The 21,129-nt window shown below is 38.3% G+C and overlaps 1 protein-coding gene across 3 annotated transcripts in view; it reads right to left on the reverse strand.

Annotated features, from left to right (window-relative positions):
* The window catches only part of arhgef9b (Cdc42 guanine nucleotide exchange factor (GEF) 9b), a 62,169-nt gene extending 41,271 nt beyond the window's left edge, over positions 1–20,898 (reverse strand). For 2 of the 3 annotated variants that reach the window (XM_066648532.1, XM_066648531.1), the window contains exons 1-5: positions 20,696–20,898; positions 18,089–19,666; positions 16,815–17,135; positions 14,857–14,998; positions 13,755–13,861 (exon numbers count right to left, since the gene is read on the reverse strand). In XM_066648532.1, coding sequence (XP_066504629.1) covers positions 13,755–13,861; positions 14,857–14,998; positions 16,815–17,135; positions 18,089–19,606 — 2,088 coding nt within the window. In that variant the 5' untranslated portion in view covers positions 19,607–19,666; positions 20,696–20,898. The remainder of the gene's footprint in view (positions 1–13,754; positions 13,862–14,856; positions 14,999–16,814; positions 17,136–18,088; positions 19,667–20,695) is intronic. The other variant, XM_066648533.1, reaches the window with a different exon arrangement.
* Between the last annotated feature and the right edge of the window lie 231 nt (positions 20,899–21,129).

The raw sequence follows: 21,129 nt of genomic DNA on the forward strand, positions 1-21,129 counted from the left end.
ACTGAAGGGAGAGGGATCAGACAATTCTCTCTGGTGTTTTGAATTAGGATGTAGTAGCCATTTTAACCACTTTCTGTCAGTATTGCAGACTGATCTTCAGGAGTAGCAGGATAAATTAGAGTGGGGGAAGTGACGTTCTTGGAACGTAGGCTAGCAAGATAAGCCCTTCTGCCTGAAAGGAACATTGCATTGAGCAACAAATATCTAAGTCCTGCACTCTTTCAAGGTGAAATTCTGAAAAATCCCTTGTGAACTTAGTTTAAATAAAGTTCTTAAATTATGTGATTCATGGGCGGCACAGTGGTGCAGCAGGTAGTGTCGCGATCACACAGGGTCCTGGGGTTGTGGGGTTGAGCCCCATTCGGGGTGACTGTCTGTGAGGAGTTTGGCGTGTTCTCCCCTTGTCTGCGCGGGTTTCCTCTGGGTGCTCCGGTTCCCTCCCACATTCCGAAAACGCATGTTAGTAGGTGGACAGTGGACTCAAAAGTGTCCGTAGGTGTGAATTTGTGAGTGTGTGGTCCTGCAAAGGACTGGCGCCCCCTCCAGGGTGTGTTCCCGCCTTGCGCCCAGTGATTCTGGTAGGCTTCGGACCCACCGCGACCCTGAACTGGATAAGCGGATATAAATTGAGCTATGTTTATATTCCAAGCAAATAGTTTTTATTTTGTGAAAGTACCTTACAATGCAACAAATCATGCAAATATTTATTAGGATGAAGAATTTACAGAAAATAAATGAATGAATGAATTAATACTTATGTATTCATCAGTTTCATGATTAGCATACATGTATATAAAAATATCAGGTTTTATCACTGGCTTGAAATTTCCATATCCTTGCAGCTATAATTATATATACAGTGTTTCCAATTATGAAATAAATGTGAGGCCTAGTCATGCACATTGTTGACTGTGTGTCACTGATGTGGTGAGGACTGTTACATAAGCCCGAGACCAAGCTCCCCAACTGCTGTCTCGGTTTGCTCCTGACATTTAGACAGCAAAGGTCACATCTGAAATTCCAAATTTACAAAAACAGATGCAAATATGCTTCATGAATTCATACACGGTCAAAGTCCAGTTTGTCAAAAGTGTCATCGATATATGACTAAGAATCAGAAGTTACTGGAGACCTGTGTAAAAAACATCACAGCTGCCGTTATAACGTTCCCCTACAGAAACCCAGAATGAAGAGAAGTGTCCACACGTTTTAACCAAAGCTCCTTTTCTTTTAAAAACAGCAACATATTAACCACTTTGGTGTCTTTTATGCTGTAAAAAAGGGAGCTTTGGTTTAAATAGTGTGCATCCATTTATTCTTCATTCTTTAAGCACCGTGCCTCACATTAGAAGGATGAGCACAAAATGTTTTTTTTTTTTTTTATTCTGTACCTCACAGAGATTCAAACACAATCAAACCCTCAACAGATCCTCCTCTCATTCCCCAGCTGTTATGAGAGACGTGGCCTGAGACTGACAAATAAAGTCCCTCCATGAAGAAACACAGAGCGAGGATTATGGAAATGGCTGAAGCATCAAAATAAAAGCCAAAAAGGGAGAACTCAAAATGTCAGCCATAATGCTGCTTTATTGCGGGTGATTAGGGCAGCTATGCATTGATTTGTCAGTTTTAGGGCTCAGGTTTAGGGATTTCACCAATGAGCAGAGGCAGATGATTCCTGCCTATATATCTTCCAGGCAAAAGCCAGAAAGGCAGGGCTTTATATTTGTTATTCAAGACTCCGCAGCACTTCTTATCTCTTTGACACAGTTACAAAAACCTGCTGTCTGTGCATTCTCAGAACGGAGATTCTAGGCTATGCACCAGACTCTAATCAAACTTTGTTACATACAGCCAGATGTTACAATTTTTCATTACTTGACAGGTTTAAAAGTCCAGTTCCAAAGATATCTCTCATAATTCATTATCTCATAAATAAGGACCTCCATGACAAAGGCACAAGGTTACCATTGGAGCTATGCTTTGACAGACATAACCAGCTTAGAGTATTTTGTGTGACAGATTTAGATATTTTAGATTAAGCATTTAATACCATTTAATATCAGGAGAAAAGTGCAACATGGACATGAGCTGGTCTTAGTACACACTATTTGGACAAATATTTGGAGACATTTGCCTGCTTAATATTTCTTCTAATATCAGGGGACAGTGTTAGAGTTACTTTTTAAATGAATTCCACTACAAAATACTAAATATGTGTGTCCTATTTTTTTTTATAACATTTTTCATTAGGTTACTCAATGTGATTAATATATTCTAAATACTATTGAATATTATATATGTTCTTACATTTCACTGCAGTTTGAATGCAGAAATCACACTTTGCTTACATAAGAAGAATATTCTGTTGAGTGTTGTATAAAAAATAGATTGTATAATTTATTGTTTAAATCATTTAAATTGTGTTGTATTAGAGCTGGGCGGCACGGTGTCGCAGTCACACAGCTCCAGGGACCTGGAGGTTGTGGGTTCGATTCCCGCTCCGGGTGACTGTCTGTGAGGAGTTTGTGTGTTCTCCCTGTGTCCGCGTGGGTTTCCTCCAGGTGCTCCGGTTTCCTCCCACAGTCCAAAAACACACGTTGGTAGGTGGATTGGCGACTCAAAAGTGATCACAGAGTGTGTGAGTGAATGTGTGTGTCTGTGTTGCCCTGTGAAGGACTGGCGCCCCCTCCAGGGTGTATTCCCGCCTTGTGCCCAATGATTCCAGGTAGGCTCCAGACCCACCGCGACCCTGAATTGGATAAGGGTTACAGATAATCAATGAATGAATGAATGTATTAGAGCTTTCCTGAATATATACAACATTTGATATGAGATTGTAAACACAAAAGATATTCAATAATTCGTCTGGTACAAAAAGCAAGAGGGGAAAAGAGAGCCAATATTTCCTTGGCAATTTCCACACCTGTTAAATTTAAAAAATATTAGACAATCATAAAACATTGTTTTTGTTTAGAATTTACTGTCAGTACCGCAAACATTGTTAGCACTTAGTTTATTAAGTGCATTTTTGTTGTAACAAATCCTCTTAAAATAAAAGCAGCACAAGAGAAATGAGACCAGCATTTGTCCTTTACAATTTTCTTTACAATAAAAGAACCGTGTTAATTTCAATTAGCTCCTAGAGCCCAAAGGAAATGTGCTTAAATGTAAATTATTTAATGTGGAATTTTGGAGAATCACTGTTTACAGTGTGAAGAGGCTCAGATTTTTTTATCAAAACCATTTAAGGTGAGAAGAAGTGTAAAATGTAAAATGGGGGAAAATGGTCCCATATCATTACAGCAGTTTAAAGTGGATCAGAGGGTCGAACTATAATCTTCTACACAATTTAAGTAGAACAGAGCAGCAAATTTGGCACAAATTTGGTTAGAATGCATTCTTATCTGTTTGAGATGTATGGGTTTTTATTACAAATGACACAAAACGGTTAAACCATTACATTTTTTTTACAACCAGTGTCTAACAAACACACAAAACAGTTTGTGTTTACAAGAGCTTGCTTTTCACTTCTTCAGCTTTAGGGGCTTTAATTTACCATATATTAGCTGAATTAATCAATCAGTGAAACTTATGTTGCAGACCACATTATAATTTACTTCAACATGCTTCTTTGGAAGAAAAGTCTTTCAACACTGAAAGCAAGTTTGTAGCTGGCAATATTTTTGTGTTTAAACATAAAATACTTTAAAGACAATAAACGCATTTGTCTCCTGGTTGTCATGCCGGCTCCATGACCATGAGTGACGTAACAGCAGGCACATACCTGCAAACTTGTTGGTTTCAAGGAAATACATGATCACTTTAATTTAATTTGAGGGCAAATAACTATTTAAATCATTCATTCATTATCTGTAACTGCTTATCCAATTCAGGGTCGCGGTGGGTCCGGAGCCCACCTGGAATCACCGGGCGCAAGGCGGGAATACACCCTGGAGGGGGCGCCAGTCCTTCACAGGGCAACACACACACACACCTCCGGACATTTTTTGAGTCGCCAATCCACCTACCAACGTGTGTTTTTTGGATTGTGGGAGGAAACCGGAGCACCCGGAGGAAACCCATGCAGACACAGGGAGAACACACCAACTCCTCACAGACAGTCACCCGGAGCGGGAGTCGAACCCACAACCTCCAGGTCCCTGGAGCTGTGTGACTGCGACACTACCTGCTGCGCCACCGTGCCGCCTGCACTATTTAAATCCCTTTATTTAATCCATTATTTTCATCAGGGTAACTATATTCTGAATACTATCTATTTACATTGTAAATGTATCAGAATACAGTTACTTATGTTTTGTATTCTAAAAACGAAATGACATTACACTTATTCCATTACTCCCCAACACTGTCAGGGGTGTTATAAGGGAGTTTGCCTCTATTCTTGAAGGATGGGTTTAGTCACTGGTTCATGGAAAAGGCACATACAATGGTAAAAATAGCTGCTTTTGTCAGTGTTTTCCTCCAAATGTGTTGCACTGTCCAGTGGTGTTGTTTTAACAGCAATTCTATTGACTTAACAGGCCTCACAGGAAGCATGTACTTGCCCTCACCTCAGGTTGGTGTGAGTCAGATTATGAGTGAACCTAAATGCAAGTTCAATATTGCAGAATATATAAGTATCAGAACTTCCTGTTTAAAAAAATGTGGAAATCTCATGTGGGTGTTTCTAATACCTAATAAGTACATATAATATTTAAGTCATTTTATGTAGCACCTTTGCCCTGGAGGAATGTTACTTCATTTCACTGTGTATTGCGCACTTGATTTTCTCGAGTGTAAAAAAGTAATCCCTTTGGTAACAACCCCTTTAGAAATTCCAGAAATAGGCTAGAGGCATCCATTTGCATTTCTGTCCATTTCTGGCTCTGCCTTGAAACTCAATTTCAGCAAGTCGTAATTGCTTCAGAGACTGACTGTGTGAGATGACTACAAAGATTTTGCTCCTTATTAGCAAATGACGCTATTTGTAGCACATAATTTACACTGTGGAGGGAATGGCCACCCCACCCTTTTCCTCTCCTCTCAGACTGTTTCTTTTGTTCTGCCTCAGTCCCTCCGTCAGACGTGCTCACTTCCTGCTTCCTGCTAAGAGGCCAGGCCAAGGAGGCCTAAAAATATAACGAAGTAGTCTTCCTGTCCACTGCGCTGTCACCATTGTTATGATATCAGCTGTTTATTCGTTCATTTTCAGAATAGTGTGAGCAGCCTGTTTGTCTGAGGGATTAAAGGTCATTTAGTGTGCAAATTTACACTGGGGAGTAACTGTGTATTTCCATCATCTGTGGAAAGCAAACACGCTCTGGACATTTGAGAGTGGTTACATAGATCCGCATTCATGGGACAACTGCCTTAAGTACAAGCTCAAAGCTTCATCATTTTTAATGAAGAGTGAAGTTAGCCAGAAGCCACAGGTGGAGGAACAATCTCTAGATTAGAAGCTAGGACACAGCTAACCTGCCATTACTGTGTTTACCTATAATTAAATATTAATCCATTCAACATGTTTAAAAGCACTATCAGAAAAGTGTACCATTCAATCATTCAGTAATCTCAAGGTTTTTTTTTTTTTTAGTTTTTTTTTTTTTACTGTTAGCTACTTTACAAAAAAATAAAAATAAATAAATCTCACCACAAAGAACAATAAATGTTTTTTTTTTCCTCTTTCTTTCAAGCAAATGCACAGATGAAGAGGACTTAAAATAACAGAATAAAAAATGTGCAGAGAAAGAAAAACACATTACTGCCCTAAAATCTAGTCCACTTCATCAGATTTCATTAATGAAATTCATTAACAGATATAATCAAATGAAATAATCGGTGCATGGTTTTCAACTTGACCATTTAAATAACCAGGTAACAGCCGAAATATGATAATGATGTTAATAGAAACACTTTCATTGTCACAAAAATAGTTTTTGTTGAACTATTGATATTGGAATTATTCCAATATATAGTGCTTTATATAGTGTTTTTTTTTGTTGTTTTTTTTTTAACATAGTTTCTATGTAATTACTGGTTTTGAAGTTAAGGACAAGAGCAGAATTCAGCACAGCTGAGTCAAGCAGACCAAAATACAAAAAATATATATGACATTTATGTATAGCTTATTTTCCATTCACTAAACATGATAGAAACTATAACAACAAAAATCTTCTACCTCAGATTAAATGGTTTTGGAAGCAAACCATGGCAAGGTTTAAAGACAAATATCTAGCTTCTTTCTGTTTCTACGTATAGGTTATGTCAAATGAAAATTGTTCGTTGACTGGAAAAAAGCTTACCAGCGCAGTGGCTTGCATTTTAACCTGTTTTCCAAACTAAGTGCAGATTTTATGTGCTGTTATACTCCGTTTTAAAATATTGTTGATATTAGGCCTTTAAGGAATTTACAACTCCGTGGTGTTTGGATGACATTCCACAGAGGTGTGTAAACCAACTGCCAGTAGTGTATATGTGTGGAAAGAGAATGGTGGAAATGTAGTATATATTTAATAACATTTATATTTTATTTACATGTTTCAAACTGGCACAAGTTTGATTTTTTGTCTACAACTAACACAATGATTTTTTTCTCATATTCAAATCTCAATTAAATGTTCTCTTCTACTAAATGTGAGATAGATAGAAACTTCACAATTTCTAAAGGCCATATGTGAGAATTTATTACAATATAATTAACTCCTGATGTTTTTGTCACTGCTGAAAATATCAGTGAGCTCTAGGCATTAAAATAAGGAGAATGTAGACAAAAATTCAGCGCCTACAGTTTTTTTTTATACAATAATTTATAAATATTTTTATCATGTTAAGATTGCCTTACAGGTAAATATAAAAATTATTATTCTTTTAATATTTGAAAAGAAGAGCTACTATTTACATTGCATTGAAATGTAATGACACACTCGTACTGACGGACAAAAAACCTTGTAATAAATAACTGCTGCATTAATTTGCATTAAAAGATTGTTTTTCTTTCACGTTAAGTACACTGTAAAAAATGTCTGTGAATTTTACGGTGGAAAACTCTAAAACCATGACAGTAAATGACTATAAACTCTAAAATGGTTGAAAACAGTTTCTGTAAAAGTGAAATACCGTAAATACATTTATCAGCCAAAATACAAATTTTTACTGTAATAAAATACACAATTTCACCATCAGCCTGTGTTCCGAGTGCTGGAGTGTGGCACCCAGATACTGAACATTTCTTTAGTCCTTTTGGAAACATCTCCTTTAAAGGGCTGAATACAGGATGCAGTTTGGCTGTATCTAAATACGGCTATGGCTTTTTAATGGTGTATATCTGTTTTTTATCAGAAAAGTACTGTAAACAAGACAGTTTTTAAATGTAAAATTTATGATTGCCAAAACATGATCGTATATTTTACAGCTGCCAGTTTTTTTACCGTAAATTCTACGGATTTTTTTTTTACAGTGTACCATTTTAGAGATATAAGGTTTTATTCTGAATATGACAAATAGTTAAAAGGCATTTTAAAAGATCAAAGCAAGACAAAATGGCCACTTTGTAAACAGAACTAGTAGTAGAATATAGGCAGTTTCTGCAAACCAAGGGAATACTATGAGTAAATAATGATCATTTAATTACAATTAAGTTCCTTTTATATATTTGTAGAGAGTACCTAACACCACAGACAATTAAAAAGGCTAAAAAAATTGCAAACACACATTAATACAATGTTTGTTCTGAAGTCATGGACAGAAGGAGGGCTTTTTTTGATGCAGTAACAAGTTGTACCCTACAGGGAAGGCTTTAGACTAGATATTAGAACATTTCTGTGAGGATCTCAGTATGATACAGCCACAAGAACAGGTCACAAGGGTCAGGTACTGATATTAGGCAATTGGCTTGGAATCAAAATAGCAAGTCCTACTAATCTCAGAGGTGTTCAATAGTACTTCATCACTCCAGAAAACCTACAGAAGAGCTTTATACCTTTATAGTTTTTTTCCTGTAAGTGTATCAGTGGTTGTATTTTAAGCAAAACACCAACTACCAGCATGGCTTTAATAAAAACTGCTATTCTATAGGTATCGGGCCAGCCTAACCTGTTTCTGAATTACCCTTCACTGTCAAACCTAGAAACCCACTGAGAATAATTTTCATTATAATTTTTCAAGCTCACAAGAGATTGCCTCTCACCTTTTATTTAACACACACTGGACTGACTCTGCATGAGCCATTAATGTGAGAGTACTTTTCCATTTCTTTGAAGGGAAATTTTGCAAAAAATGGACTTATGTAATATCTTGGGATAATGTGTCTTTAGAGTAGTGGTTCAGGGGGAAGCCAGGAGGTCACTGTGTTAGTGAAAAGGGAAAATGATTGAAAGGAAAGAATGATGATGGTGCTCTTAATGTTGCAATAGAGTCTGAGCATATATGCAAATTTTGTTCACTACCGGTGATTAGGGTGCCAATACTTTACTCAAATAAGTAGTAAAAATAACATAGGAACAAGGGATTTATCATTTTTCAGCTTTGTTACTTCATATTCTTTGCATATTAAAAATACTAACACAATGTAACTTTTACCAACCTCACATTATTTAAAAATCATTTCAAACAAGATTAACCCATTAAAATCTCTCTTATAAAAAAATATTATTTATTATTATCCCATACATACCTAGAATATAATGTTAATTTCGATTATTCATAGTTATAGATGTGTGTAATGTGGATTTAGGATTTAGTGAATTTATAAAATCTGAAAAAACAATTTTAACACACAAAAGAACAAACATATTTAGCATTTTCCATGATGAAACTTCACTCTATTTCATTCAACACTTTTAAAAATACAGACAACACTCTCCAAAGAAAAAAAAAGCTGGGACAGAAATATTTTGACCACTGGGCCACATTACCTTTTCATTTAATTATAATTATAAATCATTTGGGAATTGAAGATACTAATTTTGCAAGTGGAACGGTTGCCTATTCTTGCTGTATACTAGCCTTGAGCTTCTCAAATGTCTGTGGTTATTTCTGATTCTGATCTTCATGATGCACAGTGCATTTTCAATAGGAGACAGAACTAGGCAGGCAGGTCAGTCAAGCACACGCACTGTCTACAAAGCTGTTTTAACTGGTGTAAAATAAGGCCTTGCATTGTCCTGCTGAAACAGACATGCAGTTCCTGGGAAAATTGTTTCTGACAGCAGCCTACATGTCTCCAAAATACGAATATGCATCAATGGTACCTTCACCTACATGCAGATCATCAATTCCATGGGCACTGATGCCTCCCATGCCATCACAGGTGCCCGTATTTGCATTTTTCATTGGTAACAGTGTGGATAGTCTTTTTCATCTTTGGCTAACATATGAATTCATCTGACCACAGAACGTGTCCACAGCCTTTCTGGCAAACTCAGATGACTTGGGCCTCAGAACGCACTGACGTTTTTGTGCAAAAATTAATATGTGACTTCCTCTTTGCAGAACACAGTTTCAGGTTGCATTTCTTGATGTGGCAGATTTTCCAAAGAACTCCCAAGCCCATGTGGCTACGTCTCTCACAATAGGATGATGGATTCTCAAATTACTGACAGAGCACTCAATGGTCACGCATATAGCAACAGATTTCGCTGTTTGAGATTGCCCTTGACTCCCTGTATCTTTTCATGATATTAGGAACTATAGGAAGTAAAAGGCTTAAAAGAAACACTAAGTAAGATTTGGGTTTCTTGCACCTAGGGCTCCCTCTATTCTAATTCATTTCTACAGCACTGTACTGAGGTCAGTGGGGAGGGGGAGGAACTGTGGTTTCCTACCCTCCTCCTAAAGTTACCTAGTGATGTTTCTGCAGTACTGAGTCCGGAGTAGCAACATCACAGGCCCTAGTCTCCATTTTACAGCTCAGTGAAGCATCACAATAATGGAACCTTGCACTGAGACAGATGGACAGTTCTCTCATGAAGTTTGGCACCAAGTGGTGAACCAAGGCACACCCTTGCTCATGATGACCTCACCTTTAAACTGCTAACTATGGAGAACAGTTTTACTTGTATAACATTTTCAGTCTCATTCAGCCTCCGTCCCAATTTTTTAAGGGTGTTACATAAAAAAAAAAAAAAAAAAAGGAAACATTAGGTTTTTCAGTGAACTTAGGTTTTCTTTGTACTTGTATCAATTAAATAATATTAAGTGATTTAACAAATTATGGTTTTTATTTGGTTTTTAGAAAATGCCTCAGCATTTCCATAAATGTGGTTTGTATATAGCAAGTCTGTTTCAGCTCATTAAAGGGTTAAATCTCTCCAGTTACTAACCAGCACAATTGGCCCCAAGCAGCAGGCATCCGAGAGCATGGAAACTCAGCCGTCCTTCCCGTTTTATTCTCAAACAGCACACTCGTCAGTTATGTAAGCAAGAAAAAAGCCTCTGAGCAATGACAGTGGTAGTGGATAACACAGATACGATTATTGTAACATCTTACACCACTGTAAGGAAACTCCTCTGGCCCAGAGGAGAAGTCACCTGTCAAGCCAAACTCTATAAAAATGTACTCTGCGACACAAAACAGTGTTTATGATGCAGCACTTGTTCCAGCGACACTGGGAGAAAGCGAGGAGTACATCATATAAGAAGGAAAAATGTCCTCTTTTAACAACTTGTCATTTGTGCAGCATGAATAAAACATGCTGGTCATCCCTCAACAAAAATGGGTTAGAGAAATCTTTTTTTGTGCCAGTGAGTGAAGAGGACCATGATCTGCCATAAGTAGATAAGTACAAGGGTGCATTCTTGCTATACCCTGAACTTTCCTGTTCAATATGAATTATTCATACACTCTCAGATAAAAGTGATGTATAGGTACATTAATGTTCACTAAAAACACCAACAATGTAAATATACCTTTAAAAGTCACAGCAGTGGTTTTAAAGTCCAGTTTTGTTCCATAAATGTACATTACATTATTTCCTGCAGAATGAGAGGGGAATATATATATATATATATATATATAGAACACTGTTGGTAGTTGGTTTGGCTACATACAATTGTCCAGAGTGACTGGGTTAATCTGTGATTCTCCTCGATGGTTAGGTGTCCTGCCCAGATTGATTTCCTGCCTTGAGCCCAATGATTCTGTGTAGGCTACGATGACGATGACTAGCGGTTGCAGATAGTGAATGAACAAATTAATAAATTAATGAATTCATTCATTTTTGTTCATAGCTAAACCAATCAATGCATATAATTATTAGAAAATTTTGTTTTCTAATGTATAAAACCAAATATAATCTTAAGCTCAAAAATCAAATAAAACGTATGGATCTGTATTCATATTATTTTATTCATTCATTCATTATCTGTAACCGCTTATCCAGTTCAGGGTCGTGGTGGGTCCAGAGCCTACCTGGAATCATTGGGCGCAAGGCAGGAATACACCCTGGAGGGGGCGCCAGTCCTTCACAGGGGAACACAGACACACACACCTACGGACACTTTGGAGTCGCCAACCCACCTACCAACGTGTGTTTTTTGGACTGTGGGAGGAAACCCGAGCACCCAGAGGAAACCCACACTGACACTGGGAGAACACACCAACTCCTCACAGACAGTCACCCGGAGCGGGAATCGAACCCACAACCTCCAGGTCCCTGGAGCTGTGTGACTGCGACACTACCTGCTGCGCCACCGTTAAGTCTAATTGCATTAGACACTGAATATACCATTTTTGCTGCTGGGAGGCTGACGGACAAAAGAATGCATTCGGCTAACTCTTGCCATGGTTAAAGTAATATATGAATACACATATAGAATTGGCTAAACTGAACAGACGGCTCCTTTTTAGCAAAGCACAGGCAGAAAGAAAGGCTCAAATCAGTGCAGTACCATATGCTTGTTTAATCTGTAACGGAATGGCACCTGCAGGACTGAGAGGAATCATCCTCCCTGTTTTATGACTCATTTCCTTCTCAGTTGGGGAATCCATTTAAATTTGAGAAGTGTGGAGGGACTCTGGGTTTTGGTGGTAGGAGAAGCTGAACATCTGGGCCAAGTGTGATTACAGTGGCACGTACGTGGAGAAAGGCCAGCTATACACATCCCAATTCACTCTCTGCTTCCCCACATGCTTTGTCTTGGTGACTCATCTGTTAATATGTGGTGTTGCATAATGTGCTTAGTGCAAGACAACTTTAATGTTCGCACTCAGTTCATTTTCAGGGAGTAACTACATTGTACAAGTGCAAGCAAGGGAATCCTATTTTTACATGAGGAAGGGTTGACAGGAAGGCTACAGGTTACTTTAACCGAAGACTAATGATCGCAGCAGCCTTATCGTTACTTTAATTAATGCTAGAGTACTTCTTCACTGAGCCTTAGGCTCAGCATCTAATGTGTTGGATTTATGGAAGAGTTCAGGCAAAAACTAACATCCACTCTGTCCAAGATGCACTCACATTCTAAGAAGCAGAGCTGTCACAATTAATCAGTGGAAAACGGTAATGAATATATGTCATTTGTTGCCTTATATAAGTACTATTATGAATACCTGTACCTTCTGAAATTATTCTGCTGTGTGATACAAATATGTACCGAATTTATACTTTTCACTGCTTGCTGCACTAGGCATAGTTATTATTTATTAAAGTATTTAAATTCAGACTTAGGATCTTACAATGATTTCCTATGTACAAATGAGAATTTGGGGACTTAGTGAAAATAATTTTCTAATATCCATATTAGATTTTTACATATAGTAAATGGAACTGAAGTGGGAAGGGTGCTGGGAGGATGCAATGGCCCACCAGGATGTACCATCCATTCGTACCAACACAACACACACTAACGTATTACCACTACGCCAGTGTCACTGCAGCACTGAGTGCGATCCACCCCCCAAATCATACCTGCTCTTCCCAGTGGGGGTCCTGATCATAAAAGAGCAAGGGGAAATGGGGATAAGACAGTATGCAGTGAAACAGGTGGACTCTCTCTCTCTCTCTCTCTCAAAAGGGTTTTCCAAAAATAGAACCAGTACAAAAACAAGCACCTTTGAATATCGTAGCAACAGAGCCTCCTGAAGAGGCAGTAATCACCCACCTCATAACTCATACTCGCCCTCGCAATCAGGAAACCGTGTACCAAAGCCAGTGTAAAAAAAAAAAAAAAAGAAATATTACATTTCTTTGAAGTGCATCTCTACATATGGAAAGATTTCTTGAGACTACCTGAAAATTGGACAGCACGTTTAAAGACCCAAGTAAAATTAATAAAACTATTCTACAGGGTAACATTAAGTTCTACAGCCTTATCTTTTAAGGGGAGCTTACATTTTTGTGTTATACTTATATTCATATTTCATTTCAGCTTTCAAACCTGGGAAAGTACAAAAACGCCTATACTATTAAAATCTATTAAAACCCAAAATAGAAGAATGATTATTTGGTTTATTCTTTTATGTATTAACCTTGAATCTCTGATGTGAAGCATACCACAAAATAGGTTCCCTGGAAAATCCCTGCCTCATTTAGTGAATCATTATGCAGAGGAAAGTGTATATAATACAGTGGCGAGACCATAAGATAATGAGTATATTACATATATATTACAATCTCATTTTTGTTCTTTCCAAGCCTCTCATCATAACATTTCCTTTTCAAATGCTTCAAAATCCACAGCTTCGTGCAAATGAATTAGGAATTGTGAGTAGTAACAAGCCAAGGAAAACACAATGATTCATATGTTTCACTCACCATATTCACTTGCAGAGGTCCAGAACCAGGCCTGAGCAGTTTCCTCCGGTTGGACCTGGTGCTGCCATTCCGCAGCCGGACGGTGGCAGACTGTGTCGCACACCTATCTGCTGAACAAATAAACAGCAGAGTTTTAGAACCAATACTCTTTATAGCAAGACATTTCTCAGTATCAAGAATTTATTTATTCATTATTTTTTTTCTTCCCACACACATCATTTGCGAACAAAGGTTTTACAAAAATTTAACATACTCAATTAATTTTTTTCTTTCTCTGGAAAGATTACAATGCTGTCCCAACAGCACCAAATTACTAAATAAATATCACACTTAGCTGTTTCAGAAAATCAAACAATATGAAAATAAACACAAACTGAACAAAATGTAGTCCCTTTATTTCTTAATAACAATTTCATCAATCAAAAAAATTGTATGTAGCTGATAACTGGATTCAAATCTAGACCCAGGTGGGTTTGATTAATTTCAACTCATTCCTAAATCTAAACATCTCTAAACATTTCAGAGTGTCTGAGTCAAAGTACAGAAACCATACTGAGATGCGGGTTCATGACCTTAAACGAGCTGTTCATGCTCAAATGCTCTCCAATGTGGCTCAGTTAAAGCAATTCTGCAAAGAAGATTGGGCCAAAAAAAACAAATCTCCACACTGTATAAAATATTCGTAAAATATCTATGACCCCAAATACCTCATATTCAAAAAGTGGCATTCAACTATGAGGCAGATAATCTAATTTCTCTTATCTAACTGCTAGTTACTTATCTAACTTCAGTAAAATATCTCTTCATATGCATTGGCATGCGAATGTTTGGGCACACCTGGACCATGTGCATGTTTAATTGGATTGAAGTAAACAAAACTACAACATCTTCTACAGGGAACTCCCTTATGCACATTTTCATTATCACTTATTGCTTATTACCTACATTTAGCCATTTAGGTTAAAGCAAAATTGATTAATAATGTCATTGCATGTGCATTTTTCTGCTTGTCTGAACAATAACTCTTTATAAAAATAAAATTGTAAAATTTAAGAATTGATTCAAGGTGCAAGCAGTTTTGTAGGAGGTTGTCCAACTGAACCTGTTTGTCCTAGCAGCTCTGGCAGACCAGTTGTCTCCAGCCCAGGCAGGGAAGTCTGGGGAAGAGGCAGTGAACGGCATCTCTGGAGCACCACCTTAAAAGGGGGGTCTCGGGGTGACATTCCAAGGGGACGGGAAAGAGCCTGAAATGCACTGGATAGAGTTAGGTGCCATCTACTTGTCACCACACAGCAATCTATCAATGACAACCTTTATCACCTAAGCTTCTGGATCATTTTCAGATGAGTGGATGAATCAAATGGAGGCAAGTGGATTGGCCAGTGAGGGAGCACAAGAAAGAAATGCAGCATCTAAAAATACAAGCTGCTTGGGTTAATAAAAAAAATAAAATAAAATAAAACAATGTAAAAAAGGGGCCACATGCAGAGAATTGTCACGAGTGCATAAATGCTTAGTTTGTGTGAGCTTCGCAATCAGAAAGCGCATGCATGAATGTATGATTCATCTTCAAACTGTTAGTGTTATGCATGTGAGGGTGTGCAGGTCAAGCCTCACCAATGCTTTTTTTTTGTTCCTCAGGAGAGTAACTGAATCCTAACAGCAAACATTAAAGAGAAGTTGCATAATGGCAACACACTTAGGATTTTCTGTAAGCAGTCTCACTTGAATGTTGGGGAAGCTCAGGCAGCTAAAAATAGCACTTCTCTAGAGGATTTTATGCAGAGTTTCATCTTTATCAATGCTGCTTATGAAATTTTTAGACTGTTTAAAGGGCCCACATCATGGAAAAACAGTATTTGGGCTGGAATATAGTACCAAAATATATTAAACTAAGACGTCATTTTCAAACAGTTTTAGATCTGCGTGAATTTTTTAGGTCATTTGCATATATTGGTTTTATACTGGCACAAAAAAAAACATTTAATTCTGTTAAATGTACCCTGTAAAAAATGAATGACTATTTGGCACTTACCAACCCACTAAATGTTAAAAGTGGCCCCTTTAAAATCAGTATAATATTCACTACATTATTAATCTAATATTTACATCTATTAATGTTTTGTTGCATCCCTCTGATGGAGTATGTGAACAGAACTGAAATACTGTATGGACAGAAATAGAATGTTAGCAATTTTTATATTTGGCATGTTTGTTTGTCCAAAAAATGCAATGCCTTTAATATTAGGAAATCAAATTAGAATAAGGGCCCAGGTTTGTCCCTAAATTTAAAATGCAGTAAACCAGTTTACTCTTGATGAAGATTACTGCTGTCACTCAGGCCCAATCCCATTTCACTCCTTTGCCCTACCTCTTTGTTTTGCCTAGGAGTAGGGTGTCTCAACCCCGCCTGGGATACAGGGTTAGGGTGAAGTGTTACAGCTACATTGCCCTAGATATGGAGATTTCTAGAGGCACACTTCAGACAGCAAGATGTTTGTACATGCAACCCACAGAAACACACAAATGTCAGCATTTTCTACTTTAAAATCTATGATGATATTACATTTTCTTAGGTTTCAAACAGTTTTAATCTATTAGAACTTTTACTTCATAAGCATAAGACAAAACTAGTAGTATGCTGATGTCTCAATTGTTAGCTAATAAATTGGTGAAAATGGTGAAGTAACTGCATGGTAAAGCCTGAGGCAGTTAAGGTGGAACTTGAAATTAAAAAACAAATAAATAAATATCGGTAGAAGCTGAATTCAGCTTCAAATTAAGGAAGACTTAGAAATTGATGATAATATATAATTGTATAATTGTCCTGTGAAAGCATGATGTCAAGGCAAGTCCAAGGTTTAAAAAAAGACATTCAAAAACAAGAAAACGAGGGCTACTCCTTAAAAATAAGAAACAGGATTGGGCCTTATTCATGATAGTTTGGCACTTATTATCCACTCTTCATAAAATATCCCATAAAGGCATTTTTTTGTAACCAATAAAATTGCTAACACTCCATCCATTCTCAATATCTGCCTGCGTAGATCTATGGCTTACTCTTTGTGGTTGTACTGGGCTGGGTTGGACCAGCGCTTGTCCCTCTATGACAGACTGTGGCCTCCTGAAAGGACGAGACCTTCTAGGAACCGGAGGCTGAGGCAAATTGAAGCTGCCTTGCCAACCCCACGGGTGACTTTGCTCCAGCTCTCCCGAGGAAAGCACACCCTCCATTATGGTGGGACACTGCAAGCTTGGCCCAGCCACACACACTGATGCAGGTCTCAGTCGGCGTCTTTTCGGGGGAGGAACCCTCATTGTTCCAGAGGTTCTGATGTGCCTTGGACTTTCTTTACCCCTGCAGCAACCACCTGCCAAAGTCTATTTTCAGACACATGGTTATGTGGAGAGAGTGACCTGAATGAAAAGGTAAATACAACTGTAGCTTCCGAGATGGGCTGCTTGTTCAGCACTGTAAGAGGGGGGAAAAAAACCTTAAGTAAATTATAATGGAGCACCATAACTTATTTCACGGTGCTAATAGCCTCAAATAAAACTTCAAAAGAGAATCCCCAGCTCAAGCTCGAAAGACAAAAAGGCTGCTGATGATGCTTTCCTTGAAATGCACCATGACTCATATCCTCTAACAGCCCAGGTAATTGAGCTCTACGAGGTATTAGAAATAACATATTTCCCTAGTGAGATGCTGATTTCTAGTCAGGGAGATTAAATGGAGGTTGTGCTTGTTGTTTTCTGAGTCCCTCTTAATTGCCCTACATCTGATGTCCAATAGATGGAGCTAAAGGAAATTAATAACGTTTAAACAGTCATTTTTCTTCTTCATCAAAACACCATGGCTTTGATGGAAAAACAAAGCTGTTCTGTAAATATTAAATGGTTAGTCATGGAATGAAAAGCAATGACACTATTATATGACATGATATGAAGAATGGCCAATGCTAGCTGTTAATAAAAAAAAACGGTTGTTGTCCAATGTACAACAACCACAGACAAACCATATCATAACATTATACACGGTCAGAAAACTGTCACTGTGATGGTACGTTTTAGGGTACATATCAAACAGCTTTAGTTAGGAAACATAACTGTACCTAGTTCTATGATAATTGTAGACTTTAAAATTGTATTGATTCCATATTGTGTCATTTTATAAAGAAAAATTACAAATATTCACCTCTCCTTCTGGAAAAGAGAATGCAAAGTACTTTTATGGAACACAACTTGACTTTAAAACCAGTGTTGTACCTCAACCAAACGGTACTTTTTTCTGAGGGTGTAAAAACAAAAACAAGCTAAACAAAGACAAATCTTACCTTAAATATTTCATCTGGGCAGTCAGGAACTATCTCCCTATTTCTACAGCTATCTTTTTGTTCACCATTTACTTGACTGCCCACATCTACGATTTTGTCTGTGGTGGCAGAAGCCTCGGATCCAGCTTCACTCTGCTCCTGCGCCAGAAGGTCAAACTGGAGCTCGGGCTCAGATAAGGAACCCTCTGGACCATCGCTTCTCTGGTGGTTCTCGATGGTGGCCAGTGAAGTGTGAGTGGAGGTAAGTTGGGATTCTGTTCCATCCGAAAGGCTGCCTTGGAATCCATTGGCACTCGATGTGTCTTGACATGCTTTCCAGGATTTTAGCACCACTTGAGGAGATCTACTCACAGCTTCAACAGGTGAAGCCTCCAAACTATCAGAAGTGGCTGATGGATTAGCAAAAGCAGAGGCCTCAGCCTGGTCTTCGCTGTTAAATGTCATAGATTCAGTTTGAAGGATTTCTCCAATCCTCTGGGCTTTCGGTGAGCCACCTGGGGAACATTCTCCCTCAGGAGGTGAGAAGGATCTGGATGAGTTTCTCCATTTCCGTGCAGTTTCAGCTACACTATTAAAGAACCTGAAGAGGCCTCCCAAATGGCCGCCTTTGACGTCTGGTCCTGTTTGTTTAGGTGCGCGATTAAAGTCTTTGATACATTCTAAGTCAGCAGAGCCGTAGTCAGAGTCGATTGTTTTGTCCAGCGTGTGCATGGAGTCAAAACTCTTCTCCAGCAAAGTCGAACTTCCCTTTCCTATGAAGGAAATTCTCCTCAAGTAATTCCAAACATCTCCCCCCTTTGAGCGTCTCCCTCCTAGAGGTACCTTGGGGCAATCCTTCACAACACGTTCCTCGTGAACTGTCACAGATGAGTTGTTGCAGTTGGAAAAATTGGAATGGGCTTTCTTTATGTATGTGACTCTTTCCACACTCTTACATCCATTCTGATGACTAGGTAACGTATCATTCTCAAGCGTGGCAGAAAGTTCTATATGCTCAAAAGAGCAGTCAAACTCTGAGGTGTAGCCTGCGTATGAATGTCTCTTGCCTTTATTCCTGAATATGTTCCTCTGTGAGTGGGGCAAAGCAGGAGAGTCCCTGCTGTCTTCATTTGTCTCATCTTTAAGCCCACTGTGCAGCTTAGCACTGGAGAGCTTGCCTACTTTGCCTCTGAAGACAGAGGGGGACTTCAACTTTTTGAAGCCCCTTACCTTGTCAGCAAACGAGAGTTTGGGGATGGACGCTTCCCCAGGAAGGATCATGGAGTGTGGCCGCCTCTCGTTGTCAGAGGCAACCCTCCGGCGATTGAGGATCCTCCAGATGCCTGCACTCCTGGGTCCGCGGCTAGGCTCCTGCTTTTCTCTGAAGGGCGTCTGACTGGGAGCAGAATCCTCAAATTTAGATTCCCTGATGTGCACAATCCCTGTTTCACTCTCCATGTCCAAGGACACATTGAAAACTTTGTTGACATAGCCATTGGAATCGCTATTTTCAGACGCGGACCTAGCTATGTTGTCCATCCTTTCATATCGTTGTCAGCTTTCAAATTTAGGGAGCACCATTGTGATCCACTAGAAAATCTAAGAGAAAGATAGAAAAAATAAATATCAGTAAGAAAGTATGTAAAAATGGCACATGACCTCTTTTCATTTTCTGATACCAGCCTCAATAAAAAATAAATACAATATAAATATACACTTTTAAACTTATGTATTTCAAAGCTTTTCTATAATAATAATAATAATAATAATAATAATAATAATAATAAAATCTACTGCCTCACAGCAAGATGTGTACAGGTATTTATTGCTATATTCGTTACTGGTCTGGATCAGAGCTAATGTTTTTTGTCACAGATACAGAATTTCCATCTTACATCTTCCTAAATCCATTACAAAATATCACCTTTTATCTTAAGGAAAGCATTAAAGGGCTCTACTAATTATACATACCTTTAAAGATGTTTATTTACATAACTGTATGGGCCAATATAAACTACTGCTGGATTTAAAAACTGAAACAATTATCACATCTAGGTTAAGAAATCATATTTTTAAATAAACCCTTCAACAGAATGATTAAAAGACAGGAACGGGGCGTCAACCATTTTGGTTAAAGTCGAGAAGTTATTCCTATGATATTTAACAAATTATTATGTGGGTTATATTGTCCCTTTCGGCTTATCCTTTAGTTCTCAGCTTCCATTCCTAATAACATTACAAAACAGTAGCCATATTAGCATATATTCATTTTGAACACAGCAGATCTTTATATGCATTGTTTTTTTCACCCCTAGAAACTCAGTGCCTTATCTCAAGAAAAACGAGAATAATTCCACTGCAAATAATAAACACAACGTTCAAAAGTCTGCAGTAGTGACATAAAATGATTGAGTAAATGTAGTAAGCTTGTTATATTTACTATATCTTACCTATAAGGCTTCGTGCAACACTTTAAACTCACTGTGAAGAAGACCATATTGTCCATAAACATATTCCAACAACAAAGGCCTCCAGTCTGGTATAAAGCATGTGCCCACATTGTCTACACGACTGTATAAACAACGGCTCAGTCTAACACAAGCAGATGAATCCATATCAGGACTTTACCTTGAAGTCTTTTTCCCACTGGAACTTCAAAAGCTGCTGTCAGTTGTAGCTCTGGACACCAAGAAACCGGTAACAAACTTTTTTACAGAAATTCTCAAGCCCCATGTTGAGGATTGTAGTCACTCCACGCTCATGTTTGAAGACTGTACGGTGTTAGAAAGTTGGAAGATTCCCCGCATTCCCCGAGACCAGAGGCAGAGTAAAACTGCTGAACTCTTGCCCTAAAGAGTCTGAGCAGACGCCGACACTCAGATATGCGACAGGCGCGTGCACGCGCGAGCACGCGGATACACAGCACGCTCACATGAATCCTGTATTCCTGCACTTGTGGGACATCTCTCTTGGCCTGTTGAACTGTAGTTGGCTCTAGTTTTACACCTGAGTAAACTGTAGGCTTAAATAACCAAAAATAAATATGTTTCTGTGGGTTTTTT

This window comes from Hoplias malabaricus, chromosome 17, assembly GCF_029633855.1.
Source record: "Hoplias malabaricus isolate fHopMal1 chromosome 17, fHopMal1.hap1, whole genome shotgun sequence".
In the NCBI taxonomy this organism is placed as follows: domain Eukaryota; kingdom Metazoa; phylum Chordata; class Actinopteri; order Characiformes; family Erythrinidae; genus Hoplias; species Hoplias malabaricus.